Raw genomic sequence first — 24,864 nt, 5'->3', positions numbered from 1 at the left:
TCTGCTCGTACCCGTGAGCCGCACTGGAAGCTGCGACCCCCCCAGCCCAGCCGGGGCGCGCGGGGAGCGTGCAGCCGTATTTATCCCAAATGCAATAGCCAGGAGCAAAGATGATGGGTTCTTTCTGTATCTCCTATTTTGTAATAACCAGCAGAGCCATTTGGATGCTATTTTGTACGAAGATAATCGCCTATTTTTGAACGAAATAAATGCGGTCGGTTGGCTTGTGGGTTTTTCTTCCTTTTCGAGGCTCTTTCTCGCGCGAGTTTTGGCATCACCGCACGAGGATTCCTCCCTTGGAGGCATCTGGGCTTTGGTGAGAATATTTCCCCAAGCCTCTCCCCCACCTGCCTGGCCCCCGAGCAAGCGGCACGGCACAGCCCCGGTTGCACTAGGGATGGAGATCGCTTTTATTTAGTCACTCGAGTGCTTTAGTACAGAAGAACAGATATACAGAGATGATACATGTTTGTGCTTCAACACTTTCAAACACTTAGATTCCAGTAATTTCAAGGTAAACAAGTTCCAAGACAGACTAGATTTTTTTTTTTTAAGTTTTCCTTTTTGATAAATTATTTTTTATATAAATAACTGTAACAGAAAAAAAAATAATGTCGAACATACAAGATTCTGAAGCGTTTGCATTGCTAAACCAAGAAGGACTCAAAGAGGGTGGGAGGACCAAGGAGGAACCAACAAATATCAGTGCAATGATACAGCCTTTGCCCTAAAAATATATATTTAACTTTATGGGCAAGGAACAGACGGGGAGGGAGGGCAGAGGGGGGGGGCTAACCACCAATGAGGCAAGAAAGAGAGATTTTAGGGAAGCAAAAGGGGGTCACAGCCTTCAGAGGGAGAGAACAAAACGATGGACCCCAAAATATTGCAGTGCATCTAATGGCAAGGGAGGGCGCGGGCAATCCTTGGGTGTAAAAATAAAAAAAACCCGACAACTAAAACCAGAGGTTTGGTTAAATCACTACACACCAAGCTTGTAAGAACGTCACGAGACACAGTCATTAATATACACAGAGCCCGGAGGGGGGGCCGGAGCGGGGGGCCTCGGGGCGACGGCACGCTCGGAAACGCTTCCCCACGGGACGACACGAGCGCAGCCGGGCGCGGGGGCACCGAGCGTCCGTGGGACGGATGGGGAGAGCGAGAGATATATATATATAAATTAAATTTTTATTTTATATATATATGCATTTTAAGGAACACCCGGAGAAGGGGGGGCCGGGCTGCAGCAGGGCGGGGGAGCGGCCGCGCGAGCCAGCGGGCCCCCTCTCCAGGTTTTGACCATTTTGGTCCCTTTTCACACGGGAACTGCCGCAGCGTGAAGCACCCCGGGTGCGCGCCCCCCCCAGCCCCGCACCAGATGTCGGTGTGCACATCTGGCGGCAGCGAAAGACAAGGGACAGGCGAGGGCGGCGGGGACCCCCCGGCCGGGCGCGCGCGGCGACGCCAGAGCCGCGCCCGGCCCGCGGCGCCTGCCTGAGCAGAGGCCGGAGCCACGGCGGTGCGTCCGGCCGCCCGCCCGTCCGGCCGCCCGTCCCTCCAGCCGCACGGGCCCCCAACAAGGAGCGAAACTTTTGGAAAAAGGGTTTTTTTCTGTTGCGATTTTTGTCGCCATCATTCGCTAGCAAGGGGCAGAGGGGTTACTCAGCAGTGAGCTCCTGGGCGCTTCCCACAGCTGCAGATACAAATATAGAGAGGTTTTTTTTTTTCCCTCTTTTAAACACAATGCATCGGTTTTCTCAATATATTTTTTTTCGGCTGTTGTCCCCTCCCTGTGGATAGAATGAGATGGGGGAGGCGGCGGGAGGGGATGGGGAGTCAACGCAAGAACAAGAGAGAAAGCGGGGCCGGGCTGGGGCCGGGTGCAGGATCGCACCCCGGGACGGGCGCCCGGCGGGGAAGGTGAATTCGGCATCGAGTCGGCGTTTCCTTTTAACTGCTGCTTTCTTCCTCTGTTTTATTGAGTTTCTTCAGCGTGTCCAGCAGTTTCTGTGGGGTGAGGATGTGCGTGGACCCTGTGGGGGCAGAAGAAGGGGAGGGGAGGGCATCAGCACCGGCTTCAGGACCCCCCTGTTGCGCCCCGGCCGCTGGCCCCGCTGGCCCCGGTCCCCCCCGGCGAGGCCTTACCTGGCGGCGACGGCCCCGCGCGCCGGTGGAAATGCTTGCGAGAAAATGTACGTCTATGGGGCGCGGATGATGGGAAAGGAGCGGAAAAGGAGGAATGAAGGGGATGTGTGGAGCTGGGCGGGGTGAGGCGGGGGTCGTGGCCGGTGGGGTGGCTCCTGGAGCCGTCGGGGATGCGGGAGGCACTGGCCAAAAAGCCACCGGGGTGCGCGGGCGGGAGGCGCGGGCAGGCAGCGGGCGGGCAAGGAGAGACCTGCGGGTCCCCAGGCTCTTCCCCTGCCTGCACGGAGCACCCTTGGTCAGAGGCGGGGCCGGGAGGGAAGGGGTGGGAGGGGAGGAGGGAAGGGGGTCTCGCCGCCTGCTGCCCCTCACCCTGGCTCCCCGGCTGCCGCGCCGCCCGCAGCCCGGCCCCTGCCCCCCGGCGCCGTGCCACCCCGGCAGCCCCCCGGGCTCTGCGCGCACCAACACACGGCAGCGCTGGCTCGGGGGGAACCACGACGGGTCTCGCCGGCAAAACTGCTGGCGGCTAAACCCCGGCACAGGGGCTGGGGCTCCGCAGTGTCGGGTGCTCGTCCAAGGGCAAACCTGAGCTCTCCCATCGCCTCGGGCTTTCAGCCCCGTCGCACCCCGGAGCTGGGGGGTCACGGCAGCGCCCAGCCTTTGCCGCGGGGGATGAGAGGAGCCAGAGCCGGGCCAAGCGCCGGGGTCCACTGCTGCCCACTCTCCCCCGGGCACCGAATCCCCGGCCCCGCTCCAGCCGCCCGCCACGTGCGGCATCCCGGGGCGCTCCGGGCCCCTGCCCGGCCCCGGGGTGCTTCTGCCGGGCAGGCAGCACCCCGACCCGCCACCCCCGTCCCCTCCGGCCCTGGCCACGGGGAGCTCATGGCATGAAGGAGCCGGCCAGGTCCGGCCAAGAGACATGGCAGAGGGATGATGGAGCGGCGCTGGATGCGTTTCCACCTGGCAGGAGGAACTGCAAGCATTTTCCTATCGGAGAACCAAACGGAAACGAAACCCAAAATAATAATTAAAGAAAGGAGGAACGGAAGAATCAAAGAAAACCCTTCGGGGAGGAAGAGTTTCTTTTTCGTTAGTAAGCTGCCTTTACTTGGTTTCTTTGGCTCACTCCATTGCTGGAGCCTGATCCTCAAATGATACCCTAGTAGAGTCCCTGAAGTCGGGGTGCCTCAGGTCCATGAGAAATTTGGTGGGAGTGAGAATGTGAGTAGAACCTGCGGGAGAACAGAGCGGGGCTGACGGCTGCGCCCAGACCCCCCCCTCCACCACCTCTTTTCGGGGTGAGGAAGGACGCGGTTGCCGCCCGGAGCATCGTAGGCACATGCAGGGGATGGTCCCCGGAGAGACGCGGGATGAGATGGGCGAGAGGCGGGATGGAGCTGGGCGGCGGTGGTGGGTCCGGTCCGGGGAGGGACAGGGCCGGGGGCTGTGGGAGGCGATGGAGAGGGGGCTGCTGCTCCCAGGAGCAGATGTGATGCCGGCAAAAGGCTCTACCAAGTGCCTCAGGCAAGAGTCCAGGGACCAGATGAGACGGTGAGGGGCTCCTGCCCCTGCCCTGCAAGGTGTGTATCCAGCTGTGCTTCCCCAGGGGGAATTTTAGGGGACCTAAAGCTCCTTGCTAACATCTGGCAGGGCTTCCACCACATCCTCCACACCTGACCCATGGCTCCTTCGGGAGCACAGCCAGGGTGCTGGGACTGAGCACGCAACGCAATGCGCAGCGCGCGTGCGATGGGAAAACGCATCTGCTGTTGCACGCAGGGCGCACGCTGCGGCTGGCGCGCCGTGTCGCACGCCTCTTGACTTCGTTTTTTCTCCCTGTAACGACCCCGAGGACGAGCGTGCAACGTGGGTGCGACAGGAGCAACTCAAGCCGCAAAACCCCTTCCCCTTTCACCCAGCTCTGCTTGAACAAAACCAGCCTGGGAAGAGGAAAAACGGGAGCAAAAATGGGGATGGGTGGAGGGATGTACCCTGTCCCTGGGGAGGGGGACACAGGGGTGACAGCGGGCGGCAGGAGAAGACCTTTCTGCAGAGTTCCAGCTTCCGTGGTGATCTGGAGCCGGGAGTTGGTGGGATGGCGGGGGGAGCGTGGGATGAGCAGCCAGCGCGACGGGGCACAGGGTCCGGCCCCGGCTCCCACTCACCTATTAGCACTTCCCACTTGCCGCTGGCTTGTGTCACCTCGTAGGCGCAGCGCATCTCGTTCATGCTGACCCCCCCCAGGATGAAGATGATGAGGCGGGGGCCGCTTCGGTACTCGCCGGGGGCCTTGTTCTTGTGCCAGTGGCCGTAGCGGGCACTACAGGGAGGAAGAGGAGAGGGATGAAGGACGGGCAGGAGGATGCTCCGCAACAAACCGTGCGTCGAGCTTGCATCTTAACTACGTCGCACTTTGATCAGCTCCCAAATCGCTGCTTGAGCAGGTAAAGCCCAGCTTTCCAGCCGCGAGCGCCGCTCACCGGTACAGGCAGGGAAACCGAGGCACAGAACGCCCCAACGGCGGCAGAGCGGCTCGCAGCCCCGCCGAGGGACGCGGCCCCCGCGGGCGCGGGGGGAGGGACGCTAAAGGTGACATACGTGCCGGCGCAGAGGGGGAGGGCGGGGGCGCGGGACCCACCTGACGGCAGTGGTGCTGAAGGAGGCGGAGGAGCGCGTGGAGATGTACGGGTAGTGCTTGGTGTCCAGCTTGTCGTCGATGGCGTCCTGCGGGCAGAGCCCCGGCGGGGCGTTCAGCGGGGAGCCGGGCTCGGCCCCAGCACCCCTCCGCAGGGCCGTGCCCAGGGGGATTGGCCCGGCTGCGTCAGGATTCATTTGCATCTATTTGCATAGCCTTACTTTTCGGAACAATCGGGCTGTGTCCCTCTCACAGGGTGCGCACGGGGGGCGGAGGGTTGGTGCTTGGCTGCTGTGGGGCAGGGGCAGCGCAGGGGGGCTGCAGCACAGCGAGGCTCGCCCTGAGCTCGGGGGTGTCTGTGCAGGGGGGGCCAAGGCAGGGTCCGCACTTGGGAAGGTCAGGGGCATGAGCTGAGCTGGAGGCTTCGTGCCATCAGCAGGGGAGGGCTGACACTGCCAGTGAGGTGACGCTGCCCCGTGCAGTCCCCTCTGGTCCTGGGGATGAGCTTTAGGGGTGCCCTGGGCATAAAGCTGCCCTGGGAGGGTTTGCACAGATGGTGGCAGTGGGCAGTGGAAGGGAAGAGCTGTGTGCTTTGGGAAATCAAGGGAGCTGGGGCTCTGCTTGTTATCAGAGCCACGGAGCAGAGGTGGCACTGAACTGCAGTGATATCCCCCTCCCCAAAACGTGGCTCCAGGGCTGGCCTGTCTGAGCAGAGGGGAAATGTCCATGTTGGGGGGCAGCGTCAGTGCTTGGGGTTCCCCGGCTCTGAGCAAACCCCAGAGGCTGCTCCGACTCGAGGGGTGGCCAGGAGGGAGCGGCTCGGGAGGAAGGCAGCGCCTGGAGAAAATCATTCTCTGACTCTGCCCGGAGCTACCCGAGCGCAGAGCCCATGAGGCGGCTCCGCGGGTACAGGCAGGGCCGTGCCTGTGGCAGGGGTGAATGGTGCCATGCCCGTCCTCTGGCTCAGCCGGGACGCAGGTGACGCTGTGACGAGGCCACGCAGCCGTGCCCGTCGTGGCACACAGCGCAGCACAAGGAACAACCAGTTCGTTACTGCGTTTTGCGTTGCGGGAATGCCGTGCAAGCCCGGCCAGGGCTGTGCAACACACCTGGGGCCAGTGTGCATGTGGGGGCCGAGAAAACCTCCCAAAACATCCCAACCTTGTCGCAGTTGCAGGCAGTGAGCAGCCTGGAGGGCACGTGTTGGGGAGAGGTGCCAGGGTTTGGGCTGGAAGCGCCCAGCTCTCTGCAGGTCCCTTCCCAGGCGATGCTGAGGCCCCTGCTCCGTCCCCTGTCCCTGTCCTTGCTGGCTCACCTCCATGATGTCCTTGATCACGGGAGTCCATCGGGAGAGCTGGTAGGTCTGCTCGCTGATCCGCTCCTTCCGCTCCGGCTTGCTCCGGCGGCGCAGGGTGGACTGGGCAGAAAGAGCGCAGGGACACCCTGAGACACGGGGGCTCCGGCGGTGGGACCAGGGCCACCCCGGAGGGGTGCTGGGGGCATGCAGGGGGTACACGGGGGGTCCCTATAGCAGAGCGGGTGCCATGGTCCTCCCGAGGGGCAAGGAGGGCTGTGGGGAGCGGGAGGTGGACACTCACGTCTGTGATGATGGGCACGCCGAGGTGGGCCATGTTCGTGATGATCTCGCTGTCCTCTGCCGGGATCTGAGCGTGCTGGATCAGCTTGTTCAGGTTCTCCTCGGTGATACCTGGAAATGCAACAGGGAGATGGTGTCGTCCCGAGAAATGCCTCCCGGTGGGGACACAGCCCCTCCACTGCCTCCTTGGGACACCTGGCCTGGTGCTGGTCGGGGGGACGGGGCTGAGCTTTTCCAGCCGAACGCTGAGCTGTTTGCCACCCGGAGCTGCCTGCACGTCTTGCCCACCCCACCCTGCTCTCCTCCTCACCATTCTTCAGAAAGATGTAGAGCAAGATAATGCGGATCTTGTCATAGGTGCTGACGTTCCCATCCAGCAGGATGGGGACGATGGCCCTCATGGGGTCCTTGATCTTCTCGCCTTCAGCATCGGTGCCCATGGCCAGGTCCTGCAGAGAACGCACATGCTCATCACCCCTCAACCCATGGCTCAGTGCTGAGCTGTGGGGCGGGAGCTGCCAGCCCCTGTTGTCCCCATGGGGCTGGGGGAGCTGGTACCTGTTCGACTCGGCAGAGCTTGTCCACCGTGCCCTGGTAGTGCTTCATGCAGTCCTCAGCCAGGTGTAGGTGGGTTGAGTACTGGGGAGACACGAGCGGTGCAGCCACCCTTGCAGTGCTGGCAGCAGCCAAATGTCCCCGTGCCACCACCCCGGCCTCAGCCCCTGCCCACGGCCGGGGACCCTCCAGGGAGAGCTGCCATTGCCCGCTCCCCGGGTGGGCTCAGGGCCGGCGGCTCCGCATGGACATCCCCCCCGCTCCTCCTACCTTGCTGAGCTCCTTCTGGTACTGCGGCATCTTCTTCAGCATCTGGGACAGGTCTCTCATGGTGGTCTGCGAGGGAAGGGGACACTGTCACTCACCCTCAGGGACTTAGGGACCATGAGCAGAGAGGGGATGACCCTGCCAAGGACTTCTGTCCCCACACGAGCCCCTCGCGGGGGTCTTGGTGACGCCTGCCGCGGCACTGACACGTCTCTGCTGCGGCTGGGGGGCAGGGAGGGGGTCCGCAGCTCTGCAAACTGGAGCATCGGTGGGAGAAATCCCCCTCCCCCATGGGCTTGGCTGAGGCTGAGATGGTGCTTTCAGCTTCTGGCAACTTTTACATCCTATTTCCACCGGGGTCCCCTCACTGCCACCAACTCGGGGTCAACGCGAGGGAACCACCTGGGGACGGAGGCAGCTGCCGCAGGAGGTGCGCAGACCCCGTGCCGGGGGCAAACTGACCCCCGTGGTGCAGTGCTCTCCCAAGGCACCCTGTTTCCCCAGCCCCAGGCGTATGGCCAGCACCCCACAGCCTTCTCCCCCCCATCAGGGAACTGAGCACCCTTGGCCCTTTGCAGAGGTCCCCATCGGGTGTCCCCAGGAGGCTCTGTCACATGCCAGCCCACGGCCGAGCCCCCCGGGTGCCTGTCCCCAGCTTGGTGATTGCAGTCAGGTCACCTTATCGCCTGTGTTCATCCTCTTGCTCGAAGAAAATTCCTTCAGGGACCGGGTCACCTCCCTGGGGAGAGGAGGAGGAGGGCAGAGCTGTCAGCGGGGAGAGGACCCGAACAGCAGGGTGGGTGGCAATGCCGAGCCGATGTCCCACCCAGCTGGCAAACCACCCGCAGGGACACTCACTGGGACACCTCGGCGATGTGTTTGTGGCGCAAGGTGACCCACAGGTCGTCATCTTCATCCAAGAGAACCTCCTTAATTCGGGCTTCCCCGATGCCGCTCGTCTCGTACCTGGGAAGAGGGCAGGGAGCGTCACGTGGAGATGGGGCTGAGGGGGCACGCAGTCCCCTCGCTGCCTGGGCTCTAGGGAGGTGAGGGGACATGGGGGGACATGGGGGCTCTTCTTGGCTCTGCCAGCTTTGGGGTGAAGTTATTTCAACTCGGTTTCACATCTCTCCTTCTTGTACCCCTTCAACTGCTAAATCCTGGGGAGGGGCCAAGGGCTGAAGGCTGAAAAAGCCCCTTTTGCATCACTCCTGCCCATCAGGCCTGCCAGACTGCGGGCAGGAATGGCTTCTCCCAACCAGTGACTTGCGATGGCTGGAGGGATGCTGAGGCTCAAACTTCACGGCTGAGTTCCCAGCTCCCGCTTGAGGGCTGGACTCGTGGGGGCTCTGGGGGTCGTGGGGACAGCAGTTGCTGCACTCACTTGTAGACGTCGTTCTCGATGGGCAGCAGGTCGTAGCTCATGGCCTGGAAGGTCAGCTCGTGCAGCACCGGGGAAGCAGGGTCAAAGCCGCGGTCCAGGATGAGGAGCTGGGAGCGAGCCTTGTCCGGACCCTGCAGGGCCGGGGGAAGGCGTCAGCAGCGGGGCCGGGGCCTCCTCCAGCCCCTCAGGCAGTCGGGGGGAAGCGGGGGCTGTTTCGGGGTCCCCGCTCGGGGTCTGCGACTGCCACGTAGCAGAGCTCGAGCGGGACTTTAGGAGTGAAGCGTCACCTGAGCACCCTCCCGCGGAGCTACCGGCACCACCCTGGCTCACCTCGCCCATGGTGGGGTCATCAGCCTTGTAGGCGTCCAGCTTGTCCTGGATGAGCTGCGCCAGCATGGCGTTGTCCTTGTAATCCCTGGAGGAGGCGGGAGGAGAGGTCAGCTCCCCGGGGCGGGTGACCGGCAGAGCTTCTGGTTTCCCTGTGCAGTGTCCTTGGCTCACGGGAGAGGAGGGATCTGAGCAGGTTTTGGCCGCCCTTTCCACCTCCCCTTGGGGTGCTCCACCTTGCCTTGGTGCTGCTTGGATTTTAGGCTCCCACCCCTCCAGAGCGTCACCCGAGTCTGAGGCCGATCTGACACTACGCACGGCGGTCCGTCCGTCCCACCACGTCATCCATCCCCGCGCCCTCGCCAGCACCGGACACGGCCCGATCCGTGCCCCATGCTCAGCACTGCCCCAGCTCCGCCGCGCTGCTGGGGGAGAGGGCAGGTCCCCAGCGGGTACAGACCGCGCTGCCCTTACCCCCTGTACCGCACGGCCGGGTACTCCTTCAGCGTGGCACACAGCGTGGCGATCTGCTCTGCCAGGCGCTCCAGGATCGGGTTCTTCATCTGGGCCTTGTGTGGGCTGTAAAAGCTTTGGAAGGAGTCGGCCGAATCCAGGGAGTAAACCTGGAGGTGCAGCGGGAGGGAGCTTAGAGAAACGCGCTGCGGGGGCCATCGAGAGGGCAGCAGCCCCGCAGGACACGCCGGTGGGTTTGGAAACCAGATTCAAGCCCAGACGAAGGTCCCCAGCCCAGCCTGGGACTGGGCAGGCGGAGCTCAGTGATGCTCGGGGCATCCCTCGGGCTTTCGGCTGACAGCTCTGGACCCCGACGCCTTCCCCAGCCCCGGCCCTGCAGTGCGGACCCCACCCACGGGCAGCCCTCGGGGGTGAGCAGAGGAGGCAGGAGACCCCCTGCCCACAGCAGTCACCTGCTCCCAGGCAGGGAACCAGAGACCCGGGGAGTGGGGTGGGGACACGCTGTTCCCCGGCCATGCCCCCGGTAAAGACCAGAAGCCAACCTGGCCGTGCGCAGGGGTGCCGAGCGGTCACTTCCCCTTGTCCCCCCAGAAATGCTGAGGCTTGAAGGGTGAACGGCACCAAGCGGGTCCGGCACCATCCGCCCCTCGCTGTGCCCCTCGTCCCCGTGTCCCCAGCGGGGCAGACGGCATGGGGTCGGCTCCCCAGTGCGCTCGGCTGGGCCCGTGCCGGGGGAGCGCAGCGCCGGGCAGCGCGGCTGCCGGCACAGGGCCAAGGCTCGGCGCCCGCTGAATCCCCCCCGGCAGATCAGCCCCGAGAAGTAATCGAAGGAGACGGGGAGGAAGAGCGGAGCGCGAGGCGAGGAGCCGGCCGGGGAAGAGGGGTGTGTGGCATCTTCGGGGGCTCCTACACAGACCCCGACGGGCTGGGGAAGGACCCAGAGCGTGCCCTGGCCGCCCAGCCCAGCGGGGACAGTGCCCAGCCCGGCCTCACCTGGGACTCGGAGGGGAGGAAGGCAATGTTGATCTCCGTCAGGGTTTTGATGACCTTGGCAGCGCGGGATTTCACCAGCTCGTTGAAGAGGGCATCAGGGCAGGCTGCAAGAGGAAGACGAGGGTAGCGCTCAGCATCCCAGCATCCTTCCACCCCCGCTCGCTCGCACACGTTTTAGTGCCGGGGACCTTCCCCCCGCTCCGGATACTCACAGTCAGTGAAGAAGACGTGGGCAGCTCTGTACTTGGAGGTGGGGGGATCCTTGAAGTCGTTGATGAGGGAGTGGATGGACTGCAAGAGAGATGGGACCACGGGCTGGGCAGGGCGGCACCGCGGGCGCCCCGGCAGCCTCACCCCGGGGCCTCCCTCGCGGCACGGGGGAAGCTCCGCACCGCAGCCCCGCCGCCCCGGCGGCACCAACGGCTGCGCTGGAGCCAAGGTGCTTCCCGCCAGCGCTGCTGCCCGTCCCGGCGCGGGTGTCCCCCCGCCCCCCCAGCCGAAGGCCGTGCCCCCGTGCCCCGCGCTGCGTGTTCACCTTCTCGGAGGGGGTGATGAGATAGACGGCCTCCAGGCTGGGCAGCGGCTCCCGGCGCTTGTTGATGTCCTCCACAACTGGGGGGAAAACAGGGGCCGTGGCAGGCGCGGGGCGGGCAGGGGCACCCGGCTAGGCAGGGCTGCTGGAGATCCCACGGACCAGCCCTGCCAACCCCTCCGCACCACCCAAAACATCCCCAGCCACTCGCCCCCGCCCAGCCGGGAGCTGGGGCAGGGGCTGTCCCCACCTCGTCCCGGCCCCGGGGGGCCGGTGGATTCGCCCGCCTGCTCCCATGCTGCTGCCGCCCCGGTTTATTGTCACACCCCCCCGCTGGAGGGGACCGCCCGGGGTGATGCTCCGGGGGTAGCCAGGCTGGGGCAAACCCCCGCTGCCCCGAACACCTCCCAGTGCACGGCCTGGGGTTTCCTTCTCCTTTCCGAGTGCTGCAGGGAGCTATTTACAGGGCTGGCATAAAATAAAACCTGGTCTCCTCCTCGCACTGAGATACTGCCAGGAGACACGGTGTTTGGGCTCCTCCGGCCCCAGCAGCCAGGAGGGAGGCTGCGAAACACCAGCCCGGCACCGAGACACCGTCCATGAGCAACGGGAGGCGGCGCGGCACCGTCCCAAGCGGGATGGGGCTGGCTGGGGGCTGTGCCGGGGGCCGTGCCGCTGCCTCAACTGGCTTGTGCCAGCCTGGAGATGCCCTCGCAGGTCCCCTGGTCCAGCGCGGGGTTTGGCCCTTCCTGCAAGGAGGTTTGCGAGAGCCAGCTGGGATGCGGTACTCACTTGTTATGCCCTCCGTCATGATGTCGGTCATCTTGCAGCAGGAGGAGAGCATGCGCATGCTGAGCTGGTCCACCACCAGCACCTGGGGAGAGGGGCTGTGAGCTGGGGGCACAGCGGGCAGCCCGGGACCTGCCCGTGCCCAGCCCTCCACCCACCCTTGGGGGCTCCCTGCCCGTACCTACCCCCTCCCCTGCTTCCTTGTCCCCACCCTCCTCCTCCTCCTCTCCTGCCCACCCCCCCAGCGTTTGGCGCTCACCTTCCACTCGCCCTTCTTCTTCACTTTCCGGATCACATCGTGCATGATCTCTGCAAGAGAGGTGGCGCGGAGGGGGTGAGCACCCCAAGTGCCCCCCTGCAGCACCCGGGGACCCGTCAGCAGCAGCGGGGTCTGCGCCGGGGGCACCGAAACCCCCACCCGTGCGCAGGGCCACGGCCAGCCCCGCTCCCCCGGTGCCTATCCTGGGGACGTGGGCAGGAGGTGGGGGGTGGTTTTGGGGTACACATGGAGGGGCGGTTACCCCCCAGCCCTGCTTTTCTCTCCTGCTTAGCACTAACAGACAGAGCCCACGCCGGTGGGGAGCCGTGGGCTGGCGGAGGGCCGGGGGGTACCTCTGGGGAGCCTTGGGGACACCCCACATGTCTCAGCCCTAATCCGAAGCACAGGGAAAACAACAGCAGCTTAAGAGCTCCTTTTAGAAACAAGAATCAAGCAGCCTGAGCCTGCTCCTTGTAATCCCTCGCAATCGCATTTCACCTTCTGCGGCTGCTGGGCTTACGCAACCAGCCGGGATGGCAGCACCCGCGGGTGCCCCTGCACCCCAGGGACCACCCCATGCCCCTATTCCCGGGCACAGACACCCCGCTTCTGGCCCAGGCCAGCCTGGGGGCTGCTCCCTGTGGGGTGCAGGTTAAGGTCGTGCGAGGAGATGGCCCCGGCAGTGGGACGGAGATGTCACCTTTCGGGGCTGGGTTGGAGGAGGAGCACAAGGTGCCCCCAAAACCCTGAAGGTCCCCTCTTTGTCCTGGTATACGAACCGTCACCCCTCGCAGAGCAGGGACACGCCGGGGAACTGCGCAGCCCAGCCCACGGGAAGGGTCTGCGTCTGCGAGCAGCCGTGCCACGTCCTCCGCGCGGAGCTTGCCCCCTCGCTCCCTCCCGGAGGGTTTTGCTCTGACCCTCCGGTCCCAGGGACAGGGATGGAAATGCCCCATTGAAACCCAATTAAGAAATGTTTCTAAATTAGAGAACACAGAGGTGGGGGGAGCCTGTTGGTGAAGGTGTCACCCTGCCAGCCCTGGGACCCAAGGGTGCTGGTTCCCTGGGTAAAGCTCAACTCGGGTTTATATGGGGCAGGCCCAAATTTGCCTCTTTCCAGGACAAGGCTTGAGAGAGGTATGTGGAGGGAGCATCCAGCCCTAGAAACTTTGGGTGATGCCGAATTTGGGCAAACCACTCCATCTTCCCTGCCCTCCTGCTGGGGATTTGCATGGGTACAAGCAGCTCGGGGCCAGCCGGAGCACCCTCACCGGGAGAGCAGAGGGGCCCTGCCAGGCTCAGCGCAGCCCCGGCCCCCCGGGGTGATGCTCTCCGTGCCTTCTCCACGCTGCTGGGCTCATTCAGCGTGCTACCGTCCAACCAGCCCACAGAGATTTCACGGGCTGAGCGAGGCTGTGAGCCCATGGGGCTCAGAGCCGCGGCACCGGAGCGGGGACTGGTGCCAGCAGGGGCAAACTGGGAGCCTGTGAGCATTGCTGGTCTGTCCGTCCTGTTGTAAAACCTGGAGGCAGCCATTCCTACGACTGCACATCCACCTCCTTCCCAGCAACATCTGCCTCAGGGGAGCCCCAGAAGGATGCTGGCCATGAGCTCAGGATCCTGCCTGCCCTTGGTCACATCCCTTAGCCTCTCCATCAGTAAAGGTGGTGCAGGACACCTCTGGGCATCGTCTGTACCCCTAAGCCCCCGAGCTGGACACTGCTGGGGTGGAAAAACTGCTGCCTGCACCCATGTGCGCTGCCCACCTGAATCCAAGTCCCTCATGCAGCAAAAAAGTGAACTGGGAATTGCCCTCTGCCGTGGGCAGGAGCGGGCAGCGAGGGCTGCCCGTGTGCCCCGGTCCTGCTCTCTGGTCCAGGAGCTGGACCGGGAAGGAGGGACGCCAGCACATCCCTCCTCTTCCCTTCGTCGCTCACACTTGGCTCCTTGCCCCGCGCGCGGAGCCGGGAACAGCAGTGCTGTTCACAAGGCAGCACGCACGCGCCCTCCGTCCCGCGCCAACAGCCTCAGCCGCACACAACGGGGCGCAAAGCGTGGGGGGCCGTGCCGGTGCACCACGTACCGCGCGGTGGTATCGGCCGGGAGGGGGTCGGGGCTTGGCTGTGAGCAGCCAGAAAGAAACCTTGCCCCTGCCACGAAAATACTGCTTCGCTCCGGGGCCAGGAAGGAAGGAAGGAGGCTGGGAACGAGTGTCCTGCGGCCCAGGGGACGGTGCCGGCGGTGCAAAGGTCCCCGTGGCCAGCTGGCACGGTGCTGCCAGCACCCTCCATTTGCTGCGGCACATGGGGGACGGAGACCCGGCGTAGGGGAGCCCAAAAGAGAAAGTCTGGAGAAGAGGAGGCTGAGGGGAGCCCTCATCGCTCTCTACAACCACCTGAAAGGGGTTGTGGTGACGAGGGTGTTGGTCTCTTCTCCCAAGTAACCAGCAATAGGACGAGAGGAAATGGCCTCAAGTTGCGCCAGGGGAGGTTTAGATTGGATATTAGGGAAAATTTCTTCACCAAGAGGGTGGTCAAGCATTGAAACAGGCTGCCCAGAGAGGTGGTGGAGTCACCATCCCTGGAAGTGTTCAAAAAACGTGTGGACGTGGCACTTCAGGACATGGTTTAGGGGACACGGTGGTGCTGGGTTGATGGTTGGACTTGATGATCTTGAAGGTCCTTCCCAACCTTAGTGATTCTGTGAAAAAGGGCTCCCGCAGGAGCTGCCTCCTCACCGGGGCAGCCGCTGCAGGGGACAGTTTGTCCTCAGAGCCTGGCTTTGCGGGGACTCTGTTCCGCAGGGGCGCGGCCGCGCTGGATGTGCGCGATGGAGGGAGCGTCTGCCCGGCTGTGCACCTCCCAAAAAAGTGCTGTCGTGTCCCCCTTTGGCCTGATCCTGGCACAAGATGGGCCTCCCAGAGCAGAAACTGGGCACCTCTGAGGGCGATTGCTCTGAGCTTTGTGGTTTTAGGGTATCTATCCCCTGCTCAGAGATGGGTCCCCACTGGCACCGGGGACCGGCCGGGCTCCCAGCCTGCTGCAGAGCTGCCCCGGGCTGCAGCCAGGCACAGCCCCTCCCTAAACCAACGTCCTCTCCTGCCTTGACCATGGGTCAGATCTGGCTGCAAAGTGAAGTAGCTGCCAGGTCTGCCAGAGCCGGCTCAGAGCCCGGGCAGGGTCGGGAAAGGCAGATCCACAGAGCATCCCCCGAAGAGGCTCCGGGGCCCCGGCAAAGCACGGGAGGGCATGAACCACAAACCCAAGCAAAAGCTTGAAATTACAGCGTCCTGCTTGGAGGAGACGTGGCCATGACCTGCACCTCCTGGGCGCCCCTGCAGCAACCATGAAACCCCCAGGCTAGGGACGAGTGGTCTCTTAGTGCTTGGGTGGACTAAGAGGGCAATGCTAGATGCTGCGGATGGCCAGGGGCTGGCACGGAAAGGGGGAAGATGTGGGAATTTCAAGGTCAAAAGGTACAGCGGCTCGCTGGGGCTGTCCTGGCTAATGTGGTTGCTAGTGGTGGAGCTGGGGCCGCAAGATCACAGGCTTGGCTAAGGCCAGAGCTGAGAAGATACCCGGACCCATCCTCAGAGCAGGGCAATTTCTAAGCGGCCTCTCTGGCAAGGGCACGTCTAACCAGGAGAAGGGATGCCAGCAGATACGAGCTATCCAGGATGAGCAACGCCAGGGAAGGCGTCCTTGAGCCAATTCTGCACTCAACTATAGGATCAGCAAGAGACCCCCGGGGGAAACAGCAGCTCCTCTGTTCCCCGAGGTCCTCAAGTCAAGCCCGGACACCTCCCGGGAAGCAGTGCTCTCACGTCCCCGGGTTAGCAGGTCAGATGTTGCTGCCCATGTCCCCAAATGGTCTGGTCAGCCAGAGCTTTTGGGCACTAACATCAGTTAGTGACACTCACAGTCAAGCTTTTCATCTTGGAGATAAACCAGGTTTCAGGGGAAAAAAATGCATATACATATCTCATCCACTGCCTTCAACACTTGGCTTGTCTGGACCTACCACGTTGCATCTGTTTCCTTCAGGCTGGAAGAATTTTAATTACAGTCTCCACCGAGAACAGGCAATACAGACAGCTCTGGACTTATCCTCCAAGGCAGAGATGACATAGGTGCCCATGGACAAGGAAGCACACCTCACCCACAAACGGGGGACCTCCAGTGCTCTTGAGTAATATGGACCTTAAAAGTGCAACCATGCAGATGACGTGCTTGAGAGCAACCACCTCCCCCAGCCCACCACCTGCAGTTAGGCTTGTTCTCGGGGTGACGCATGGCATGAAAATGACCCACTGCATCATTTTTAAGCAGGGCCAGAAGCTGATGACACGGTGGCCTAGTAGGACTTGAGCCCATACATCACTCCAAGAAGCTTAGCCCACGTTATTTATACCGAGCTGGCCGGGAAGCCTTTCTCCAAGCCTGCCTTGCCTCGCTTGCTCATGGCAAAAGGAACCAGCCCCACGTCTCCACCTGGTTCTGGGGGAAGAGGGGCCAACTCTGCCATCGCTTGTGCCCACACACATGAAGCTGTGACCAAGTGCAGCCTGAGCTGAGACAAACTCCTTTTGGGATGCCCCAAGCTCATTATCCTGCTCCAGAAAGCACCTGAAACCTAATGAGCAGCCCCGACCACCTCCACCGGTCAGTGGAAGCAGTAAAACCTTGTCCTGGCCACCCATCCTGGAGCACCAGGACGGGTGCGCAATGCTGCAGCCGGGTGATACTTCCGCCCTAGCGCTGACCCAAGCCTGGCCTGCGCCAGCAGCGATGGCCAAGCCCATCCCTCCTGGAGCAATGCAGGAGGCCAAACTCCTGCTACTCAGAAACGCTCCTTTGCTGCCACGTCCCAGGACCTCACGGGCTGCACACCTTGGCCTGATGTCGTAAGGGAAGATGGAGTTGCTTTATGGATGGGCAACAGGCTGTAGGAATTGCCCAAGGTCCCACAACAGATGAGTGGTCCTAACTGTGGGCTTTTCCCTGTCACAGGCAGGGCTCAGTCCTTTCACCCTCCTCAAGCATCTCCATTTTGGGATCCAAAATCCCGGAGCAGCTCTGGAGAGCTGGATCACAGAAATCCACGGTGAGGTTTGCTCAAGACCCATTTCTCTTAAAAAGCTGTCATGCTGCATCTCCAGGACGAACATGTTTGGCTATTGGGTTGGCTTGGCAACTGCTTTTTTGCTGGTTCATTAACTAATTGCTTAAGACAGTGTGAATGTTACATAGATACAACCACGTTTGAATGTAGTGGAGCACGCATCGACCTCCAAACATCCTCAGTCAGGGATCTCTAGGTGCCAGGGTACCATCCCCAAGCAGTCCCCAATAAAATATACAGGCTCCATGGACCAGAAGATGGCAGGAAGGCCATCAACCGCATTCAAGACACAGAGAATAACTTCATTTACAGGAGGCAAAGCCTAGCTGATGACCTTCGGTGCGTCTAAGAGCCATCTCAGGGATGATTTGAGCCTGGAGACCACTGTGCCCCTAAACCAAGCAAGTCTCAAACATCTCCCCTTCAGCAGTCCGTGTCCTGAACACCTATATTTCTCACTGGATGACTTCTGGTGCCCACCTGGAAGACCTCAGCCTTTCTGGAAGACATGTTCCTCATCTAGGAACCTGCTGGTTGTGCAGCCCAGGTGCCGTCCAGCTGCAATAAGTCCTACATGGGCAGAACTGCCCTGGCTCAGCTTCATCCTTTCCTCCCCAACCCTGGATAAGGTGAACTTTGACATTTTCACATTGCAGAGCAGCACCGCATGTCTCCCTCACGGCCACTGGTGAAACACGCCACACGTCAGAGCCAGGCCGAGCAGTATTTGTGCTACTGGGGAGCTGCGCAGCGCTGCTTTGCTGCTGGGGCTCTAACTTCAAGGATTAGTCATGGTAATCACAGTAACCTGTGATTAATTCCTCCTTTTCCTATCTGCACTGCTCTCGTGAAGGATGTACGTATTTATACCTCCCGGCCAAAACCATGGGAAACCTGCATAGCCTAGAGAGGAGGACAGAGACCTGGAGATCTTGAACTCCTCAGAAATTTTATAACACACCCAAAAGGAAATAAGGGAAGTGAAACGCACCCATGAATCGCCCTCGTTGGCTGCACTGGAGAAACGGGGTAAAATTCACAAGGATTTTCCCTGTGGGATGGCCCGCAGCACAGTCTCCTCAGGTCTGCACAAGGATCTGAGAGCTGAGCAGCGCTTCTTCATCTGGGTAGAGTCGCGTCAGGTCCCTTTTGAAGGTACGACCCTTCGCTAACACTCACCCTCTTCCACCACACATTTCCGTCCCCAGTGGCGTTGTACCTGGCTGTTGGCAGCTGTAGGTGCTGTTGGCGTAGCCAAGGTTGGTGGGTGCTTCAGTGCCAAGAAGAGCCAAGAGCTTTTCTGCGGCAGGACGGCACGCGCGGGGTGTCACAGTGTCCCGGAGCGGGGGTGACCCTCTCCCAAGCGCAAGTCACTCTCTCCTACACGTGTGGCTGTGACTTTCTGAGCTGGTTCTTCTCTTGGCCTTGAACCAAGAAGGAGCAAAACACCAACAAACTGGGGCTCTTCAGGCTCGGCTCGGTGGGAATCCAGGCTGGGCTGGTTCCCCGTGCCCACGCGGGTGCTGGGGAGGGGGTGGAGGGCAGCTTGGTGTGCAGATGAACTGGTCCAACTCTGAGGGGTCTTTGCTGCTCTCCTAGTGGCACAGCGTCAAACCATCTGATGGACTCCGTAAATGACCCTACAACATGTGTGTCCACGTGTTTCGCGTGTTTGTGTGTGCACCTGGGCAATGTGGAAGCCCACAAATTAACGCACCTTCAGCCTGATCTATTTTTGCACTCTCCAAAACACAAGAGCCAAATTCCTTCCCGCACTGTGAGTTGGTGGACGCAGCATCTGCTTCTCAGCATGCAACTACAAGCCATGTGATGATGATTCTCTTTTTAAACGTGTTGATTTTGTGGGAAGAGGGAGGGAATCTCTCCTGGGACATTTCTCCTGAGAGGTGCAGGGAATTAGACCCAGACCCTACTTTTTTTTTTTTTTTTTTTTTTCCCTTTTTAAGAGGGAAAGAGTCTGTCCTCTATGTCAGTGGCTTTTTCAACCTTCTTGCACATGCAGACAGTGGTGGGTGGATGTAGACATGCCAAAGTGAGGTTTTTCATTCTTGGTAACCTTGGTAACCTTCCACGGTCATGTATGGGCAAGTACGTCTCAGCCCCTGGTGTAGACCAGGGTTTGGAGGCTGAAATTGCTCTGCACTGTGTGGGAAGATGAGCCCTGAATTTTGCATATATTTTTTCAAGCTTTTCCAAGTTAGAGCTGACGCTGGAGGTGGGGCAGACCCTGGTGACAGGATCCCAAGAGGGCAGATGCTAAAGGCCCCAGCAGAGGCTTTGCTCCCGTACCCACGCGTCGGGCAGGCAGCACCGCACCGCCCTCGGGACTCCCCGGAGGGGGGATCGGGAGGGTGGGCTGCCCAGGAGCAACTGGCTCCCACCCATAGGAGACCCCCTCCTCACCCAGCCATTTCACCAGCGCACCAAGATCACGGCGGGGCTGGAGGCTCTGCCCCCGTCGCAGGGAGGAGGATGCAATGCGCATCCCTGCGACGATCCCACCGGTCCTTCGCTGCCTCCTGCTCCTCCTCTGCTTGACCTGGCTGCGGGGCAGCACACAAGCCTCGTACCCTGGGCCCGGAGACGGGCTCGGAGCATCCTCAATAAGCAGCATCTAAACCAGGAGCTGCGAGGTGCCCCATGCAGCTTGCGTGGGTCACGCACAGCAACCCAGCAGCAGGTCCCCGGGGTCCCTGGCGGTGTCCCGAGGCTGGCAGCAGGCCTGGCAGCCCTGCCTGTGCCTCCTGCCTGTGCCCAGAGGTGCAGCTTGGCAGGAGCCCGGGTCCCCGAGTCACCCCATCCCGGCATGGCGCAGGTGAGGCCCCGTTCCCTCGAGAGGGACAAATGGGGACATGGTATGGCAGTGAGTGCTGTTCGTGGGTGCTGAGTGCTGTTCGTGGGTGCTGAGGGCCCACCAGACCTCGTCCAGGCAGGATTTAACCATGGGCTCCTCGGCACGGCTCTGGCAGGCAGGCACCCAGGCGCAGGTCAGCTCCGCAGGAGGCTCTATAGGCAAGGACGCTCCGTGGGAGTATCGGCTGGTGTCCTGCGGGAAAGGTGTTTTCCTGACATCTCTGGAAGGGAGCAGGGCGCTCCCTTATCCCGCGGCTGCTCTGCTGCTCCCATCTGTCCGTGACAGCGACATGAGCAAAAGGAACCCCTCGGGGAGACTCCTCTCCTCTTGCAGGTGAAGGGGTCCAGGGGTTTTCAGATCCAGCACTGGTATCACCTCCATATGCTCCGGCTAGGCGTCTTGCCCTCTGGTGATGGTTCAATGAAGTAAACCCAGCCTCCTCCTCCTCCTCTCCACTGCAGGGTGCTGCAGGAGAGCAGGGACCAGGCTGGGCAGGGGAAGCTTGGCGCAGACTGCCCTGCCAAGATCCAAGGAGTCCCTGGGGCAAGAGAGGATGGGAGGAATGTCCACATAGTGGGGGATTAGATGAAGATTTGGGGTCCTCAGAGGTGGGACCAGCTCCCTTGCTTGGGTGAGATTTTTCTAACCAGCACCAGAGCCAAGTGACTGGTTCTCCAGTGGGGTTCCCTGGGAGGTGGCCACAGAGGGAGCAGAAGACACACCAGGAGGATCTGGTCCTCGGGCATCACCTCTGGGCCGAGCGCACAGCTCCGAGCCCGGCCAGACAAAAGCGAGTCCTGGAGGGATGCAGCCATCGCTGCTGGATACTGCGGGGAGGCGCAGGGACAGCCCCCCCAGCACGCACCCCACGGCTCTGGGGGGCGACAATCTGGTTCTGTCCATCTCCTGCAACACTCACCCACCTCAGCGCCCTGCCCACCTCCTCCCACCTCTCCAGGGGCCTCCAGAACCCATCTTGTTATGGCACCAGCTGGTCAGAAGAATAATCCGGGCCTGGAGGGAAGCCAGGGCAGAATGCAGCTCTGGAGGGGGGCAGCATCCATCCATCCTTCCTCCTTCTTTTCTTCCTCGGAGGGAACCCAGCAGAGATGCCCTGCCCCGGGGTCAGCCCCAGGCTTGGACCTCTTGCTCCTTCTGAGCAAGGATTTTCTCCTGCAGGTAAACCTGAGGGGAATCCCTGCCTGGCGGCAGGCTGGCGCAGTCGGGGGGAGCCGGGGAAATCTTGTGCCAGCCGCAGTGGTGCCCATGGAAGGAGGGGATCGGGGGTCCCTGCAGGCTAGTCCTAACTCTGAGGGAGCAGCTCCAGCTGAAAACAGCACCTCAAGGCAGGAACAGACCCACCAAGACCTTCCCATGGCAGCCTGAGGAGCCCCGGTGCGAGGGGAGGGCTGGACCCCGCAGGGTGCTCCTCCGAGGGCCCGTCCCTCGCTCCTATGCAGCATTTTGCCTGCTTGCTCCTTCCAGACACCCACACTTCCCCGGCAGCCCCGCTAAAGCACCAGTGTCCAGCTACCGGTTACCATCTTCAGCCTGGAACGGTATTTTTCAGGGAAGAACGGAGCCGTTTGTTATTAAACCCTGAAGGGAAGGATTGAGCCAGATTTCCACAACGCTGCCTCGAACCTGTGTGTGTGTGTGTGTGTGTGTGCGCGCTTGTGTGCTCCCTCACAGCCTATTTCAGCGCGGAGACAATGAATGAAAATGAGGGGCACGCAGTGGTGCGGGGCTGTCCCCCCTTTAGCGAGGGTGCTGGATGGGGCCCTGCCTGGGGGTGCGTGGGTGGCTGCTGCAGCCCCCCTGCCCGGCTGGGCTGGGGGCAGCCCCTCTCCCCACCCCGGAGGTGAGGGGACCCAGTCCTGTCCCCCCCCCCCAGCAAAGCACAAGACCAACCTCCCCCCTCCCCAAAGCTGCAGCAGAGCAACAACCGGGCATTTCCCTGCCTTCCCCCTTTCATTTTGCAGCTGCCTGGGCTCTGACGCCCAACACAGCACCCCAGGCTGCCAGGGGAGCAGCCCCCCATCCCCAGGGCAGGTGACGGCTGGGAACAAAGCAGGGACATCAATCCAGGGGGATATATCTTCCCCCCCCCGCAATCACACCAGCGGCCGCCACCCGCAGCCTGCGCGGCAGGGCTGCACTGCAACAGCGCGGCGGATGCCGGAGCCACCCCACCCGCGGGGATTTCACCCACGACCCCCCCCCCCCCCGCCCTAAGATCACACCCCAACCGCCCCCCACACACATCCCAAAACATTAAAAAAAAAAAAAAAAAAATAAAAAAAAGAGGCCCGGCCCCGGCTGGCCACGATGCCACGGAAATAAATCCTGGGAGAGGCGCGGGGAGGGACGAGAAGAGCTTTTCATGGCTGCGGGGAGCGCGGAGGACGCTCCCCCCCGGCTCCTGCTCTTGTTTTAGTTATTTCTCTCTTTTCGTAATGCGGGGTTTTTGGCTTTCATTTTTTGCCACCCCCCACCCCCACCCCGTCCAGCCTCAGGCGTTTCGGAGGGCACCCCCACCTCCACCCCCCCCCCCCGCCACCAGGACGTTGCAAATATCGTCTTGCAGCAGCCGGGGAAGGAGGAAGCAAACGCGGGGCCGCCCCGGCCCCCCCGCCCCGCAGCCCGGCCGCCAAACATGGCACCGGGGGGAGAACTTGGGGACTGCACGGGGGGGCACGGCCACCCCGGCATCAGGGAAGCGAAGTCACGGCCGGGAAAATAATAATAATAATAATAATAACAACAATAAAACAAAACCAGGAACGCGCGGCTCGCTGCAGACAAAGCCGCCGGGAGCCCGGCCTGTCACCGTGGCGGCGGGTCTGCCAGCCCGCTGCCCCCCGGGCTCAGAGTCCCCGACGCGGGGGCGATTGTCTCCTGCGGATTATGCTGCGATGGGGCCATCGCCCCTCGGCCATTTAGGGGCCAGAGGCGGGGGGGATGGGGAGGAGGGCACACCCGAGCGCGTCTCCCTTCCCTCTTTGCCTCCCCCCGCCTTTTTCCACCGCCCCCCCTTCCCCTCCCCTCGGCACTGCAGAAAAATCCCAACAGCCTCAACACACACCCCCCCAACAAAAAAAAATTCAATAAATAAAACCCGGAAGGGGACAGCAAGCCCCGACACCCCCCCCAGCCCACCGGGCCGGCCTGGCCCCACGCCGCGCCGGCTGTCCCACGGGGGGTGTCCCGAGTGTGTCCCCCCCCCGCGCCGGGCGCTGATGCCGCCCCGAGGGCCCGTATTGCGCACCCGCAGCATCCCCCACCCACGGGAAAGAGAAGCCGGAGCCCGACCCCCCGCCGGCCGGTTTGACACCCCCCCCCCCCCCACCGCGGGGTGCGTAAGTAGCGCGGCCGGACGCGGGTCTTACTTTCTCCCACCACAGCCTTGAGTCCGATGGGGGCCATGTCTCCGTGCCGGCGGCCGCCGCGGCTGGGGCAGGCGCTGGGGAGGGCTGTGGGGAGGGGGCGAACGGAGGCTCACGCCGCCGGGCGAGGCTGCGGGCGGCGCAAGGCGGGGGGGGGGGCGGGGGGCCGCGGGCTCCGCGGCCGCGGCGGGGCTCAGCTGACTGCGCGGAGGGGAGGGGCGGGAGGAAGGAGGGAGGGAGGGAGGAAGGGAAGGCCGGCGGGGGGGCGGGACGCGCGTCACTCCGCACCGCCCCCGCGGCGCAGCGCAGCGCCCGCCTGCACCCAGCACCCCCAGTGCACCCAGCACCCCCAGTGTACCCAGCACACCCCACACCTAGCACGCCCAGCGTACCCAGCACCCCCACACCTAGCACCCCCAGTGCACCCAGCGCCCCCAGCACGCCCAGTGTACCCAGCACACCCCACACCTAGCACGCCCAGCGTACCCAGCACCCCCACACCTAGCACCCCCAGTGCACCCAGCGCCCCCAGCACGCCCAGTGTACCCAGCACACCCCACACCTAGCACGCCCAGCGTACCCAGCACCCCCACACCTAGCACCCCCAGTGCACCCAGCGCCCCCAGCACGCCCAGTGTACCCAGCACACCCCACACCTAGCACGCCCAGCGTACCCAGCACCCCCACACCTAGCACCCCCAGTGCACCCAGCGCCCCCAGCACGCCCAGTGTACCCAGCACACCCCACACCTAGCACGCCCAGCGTACCTAGCACCCCACACCCAGCACCCCCAGTGCACCCAGCACGCCCACTACACCCAACACCCCTGCACCCAGCACCCCCACTACACCCAGCACCCCCAGTGCACCCAGCACCCCCTCCATGGGGCTGTAGGAGAGCCCCCGCCTGGAACAGGGGAGAGCGCCATGGGGAGGGGACACATGCCCATGGTGTCTTAGGCTTATTTTGCAGCAAAATATACTGCCCCCCCCAGGGGATGCGGTCAGCCGGGTCTATCCCGTGGCCACCCACGCATGATGGGCACGGCCTGGGCTGCAAATCTTGGGGGGCGGGGGGGCAAAGGCTGCACGTTTGCCCAGCCCCGGGCCCCCCAGCTCCTGGCTCCTGCGGTGTGGGGTGCGTACTGGGGCTGCTGTACTGCGGGCTGCCCCGAGCTGGCTCCCACGGCCGGGCGGAGGGGACCCGAGGGTTCTGGCGCTCCCCCTTCCACGCCTGGGCAGGGTGTGACGGGGTGAAGAGGGAAAAATTGGGAAAGGAGGTGGGAAGTGGCACGCTGCTAGCACAGAGCCTGGGCTCGCGGCAGAGCGCTCTGGCAAGGGGCTGTGCCCGCAGGTATGGTTTTATGTATATGTGTATATATATATATATGTTTTTATATATATGTGTGTATGTGTATGGCCGTGTAAGTGTCCACTCTGTGGCTTAGCAGCGAGGCAGGGTGGGGGGCCTGGGGGGGTGACGAGGGTCCGTGCTCCATCCTGGCTGCGTGTGTTGCCGACAGCC

General features: G+C 62.6%; 1 protein-coding gene across 3 annotated transcripts; it reads right to left on the bottom strand.

Annotated features, from left to right (window-relative positions):
• Positions 1 to 1,735: 1,735 nt before the first annotated feature.
• LOC309412284 (syntaxin-binding protein 1) lies at positions 1,736 to 23,379 on the bottom strand (the record flags this gene model as incomplete). 3 transcript variants are annotated; one of them, XM_082009157.1, is made up of 19 exons in its annotated part: positions 1,736 to 2,036; positions 4,311 to 4,465; positions 4,784 to 4,869; positions 6,096 to 6,197; positions 6,379 to 6,488; positions 6,688 to 6,826; positions 6,936 to 7,016; positions 7,203 to 7,268; positions 7,878 to 7,938; positions 8,058 to 8,165; positions 8,584 to 8,714; positions 8,914 to 8,998; positions 9,385 to 9,533; positions 10,378 to 10,481; positions 10,590 to 10,668; positions 10,913 to 10,989; positions 11,702 to 11,783; positions 11,958 to 12,007; positions 23,343 to 23,379. In XM_082009157.1, 19 exons carry the CDS (start codon positions 23,377 to 23,379, stop codon positions 1,954 to 1,956), a joined length of 1,785 nt encoding a protein of 594 aa, XP_081865283.1. In that variant the 3' UTR covers positions 1,736 to 1,953. The 3 variants fall into 3 exon arrangements, with proteins under 3 accessions (XP_081865283.1, XP_081865282.1, XP_081865284.1); XM_082009156.1 differs by lacking the exon at positions 1,736 to 2,036 and adding an exon at positions 3,152 to 3,377; XM_082009158.1 differs by lacking the exons at positions 1,736 to 2,036; positions 8,058 to 8,165 and adding an exon at positions 3,152 to 3,377.
• Between the last annotated feature and the right edge of the window lie 1,485 nt (positions 23,380 to 24,864).

This window comes from Phaethon aethereus (assembly GCF_964289735.1).
Source record: "Phaethon aethereus genome assembly, chromosome: 20".
In the NCBI taxonomy this organism is placed as follows: domain Eukaryota; kingdom Metazoa; phylum Chordata; class Aves; order Phaethontiformes; family Phaethontidae; genus Phaethon; species Phaethon aethereus.
The sequence above is the reverse complement of the archived record's forward strand: the minus strand, read 5'-3'. Positions and strand labels throughout refer to the sequence as shown.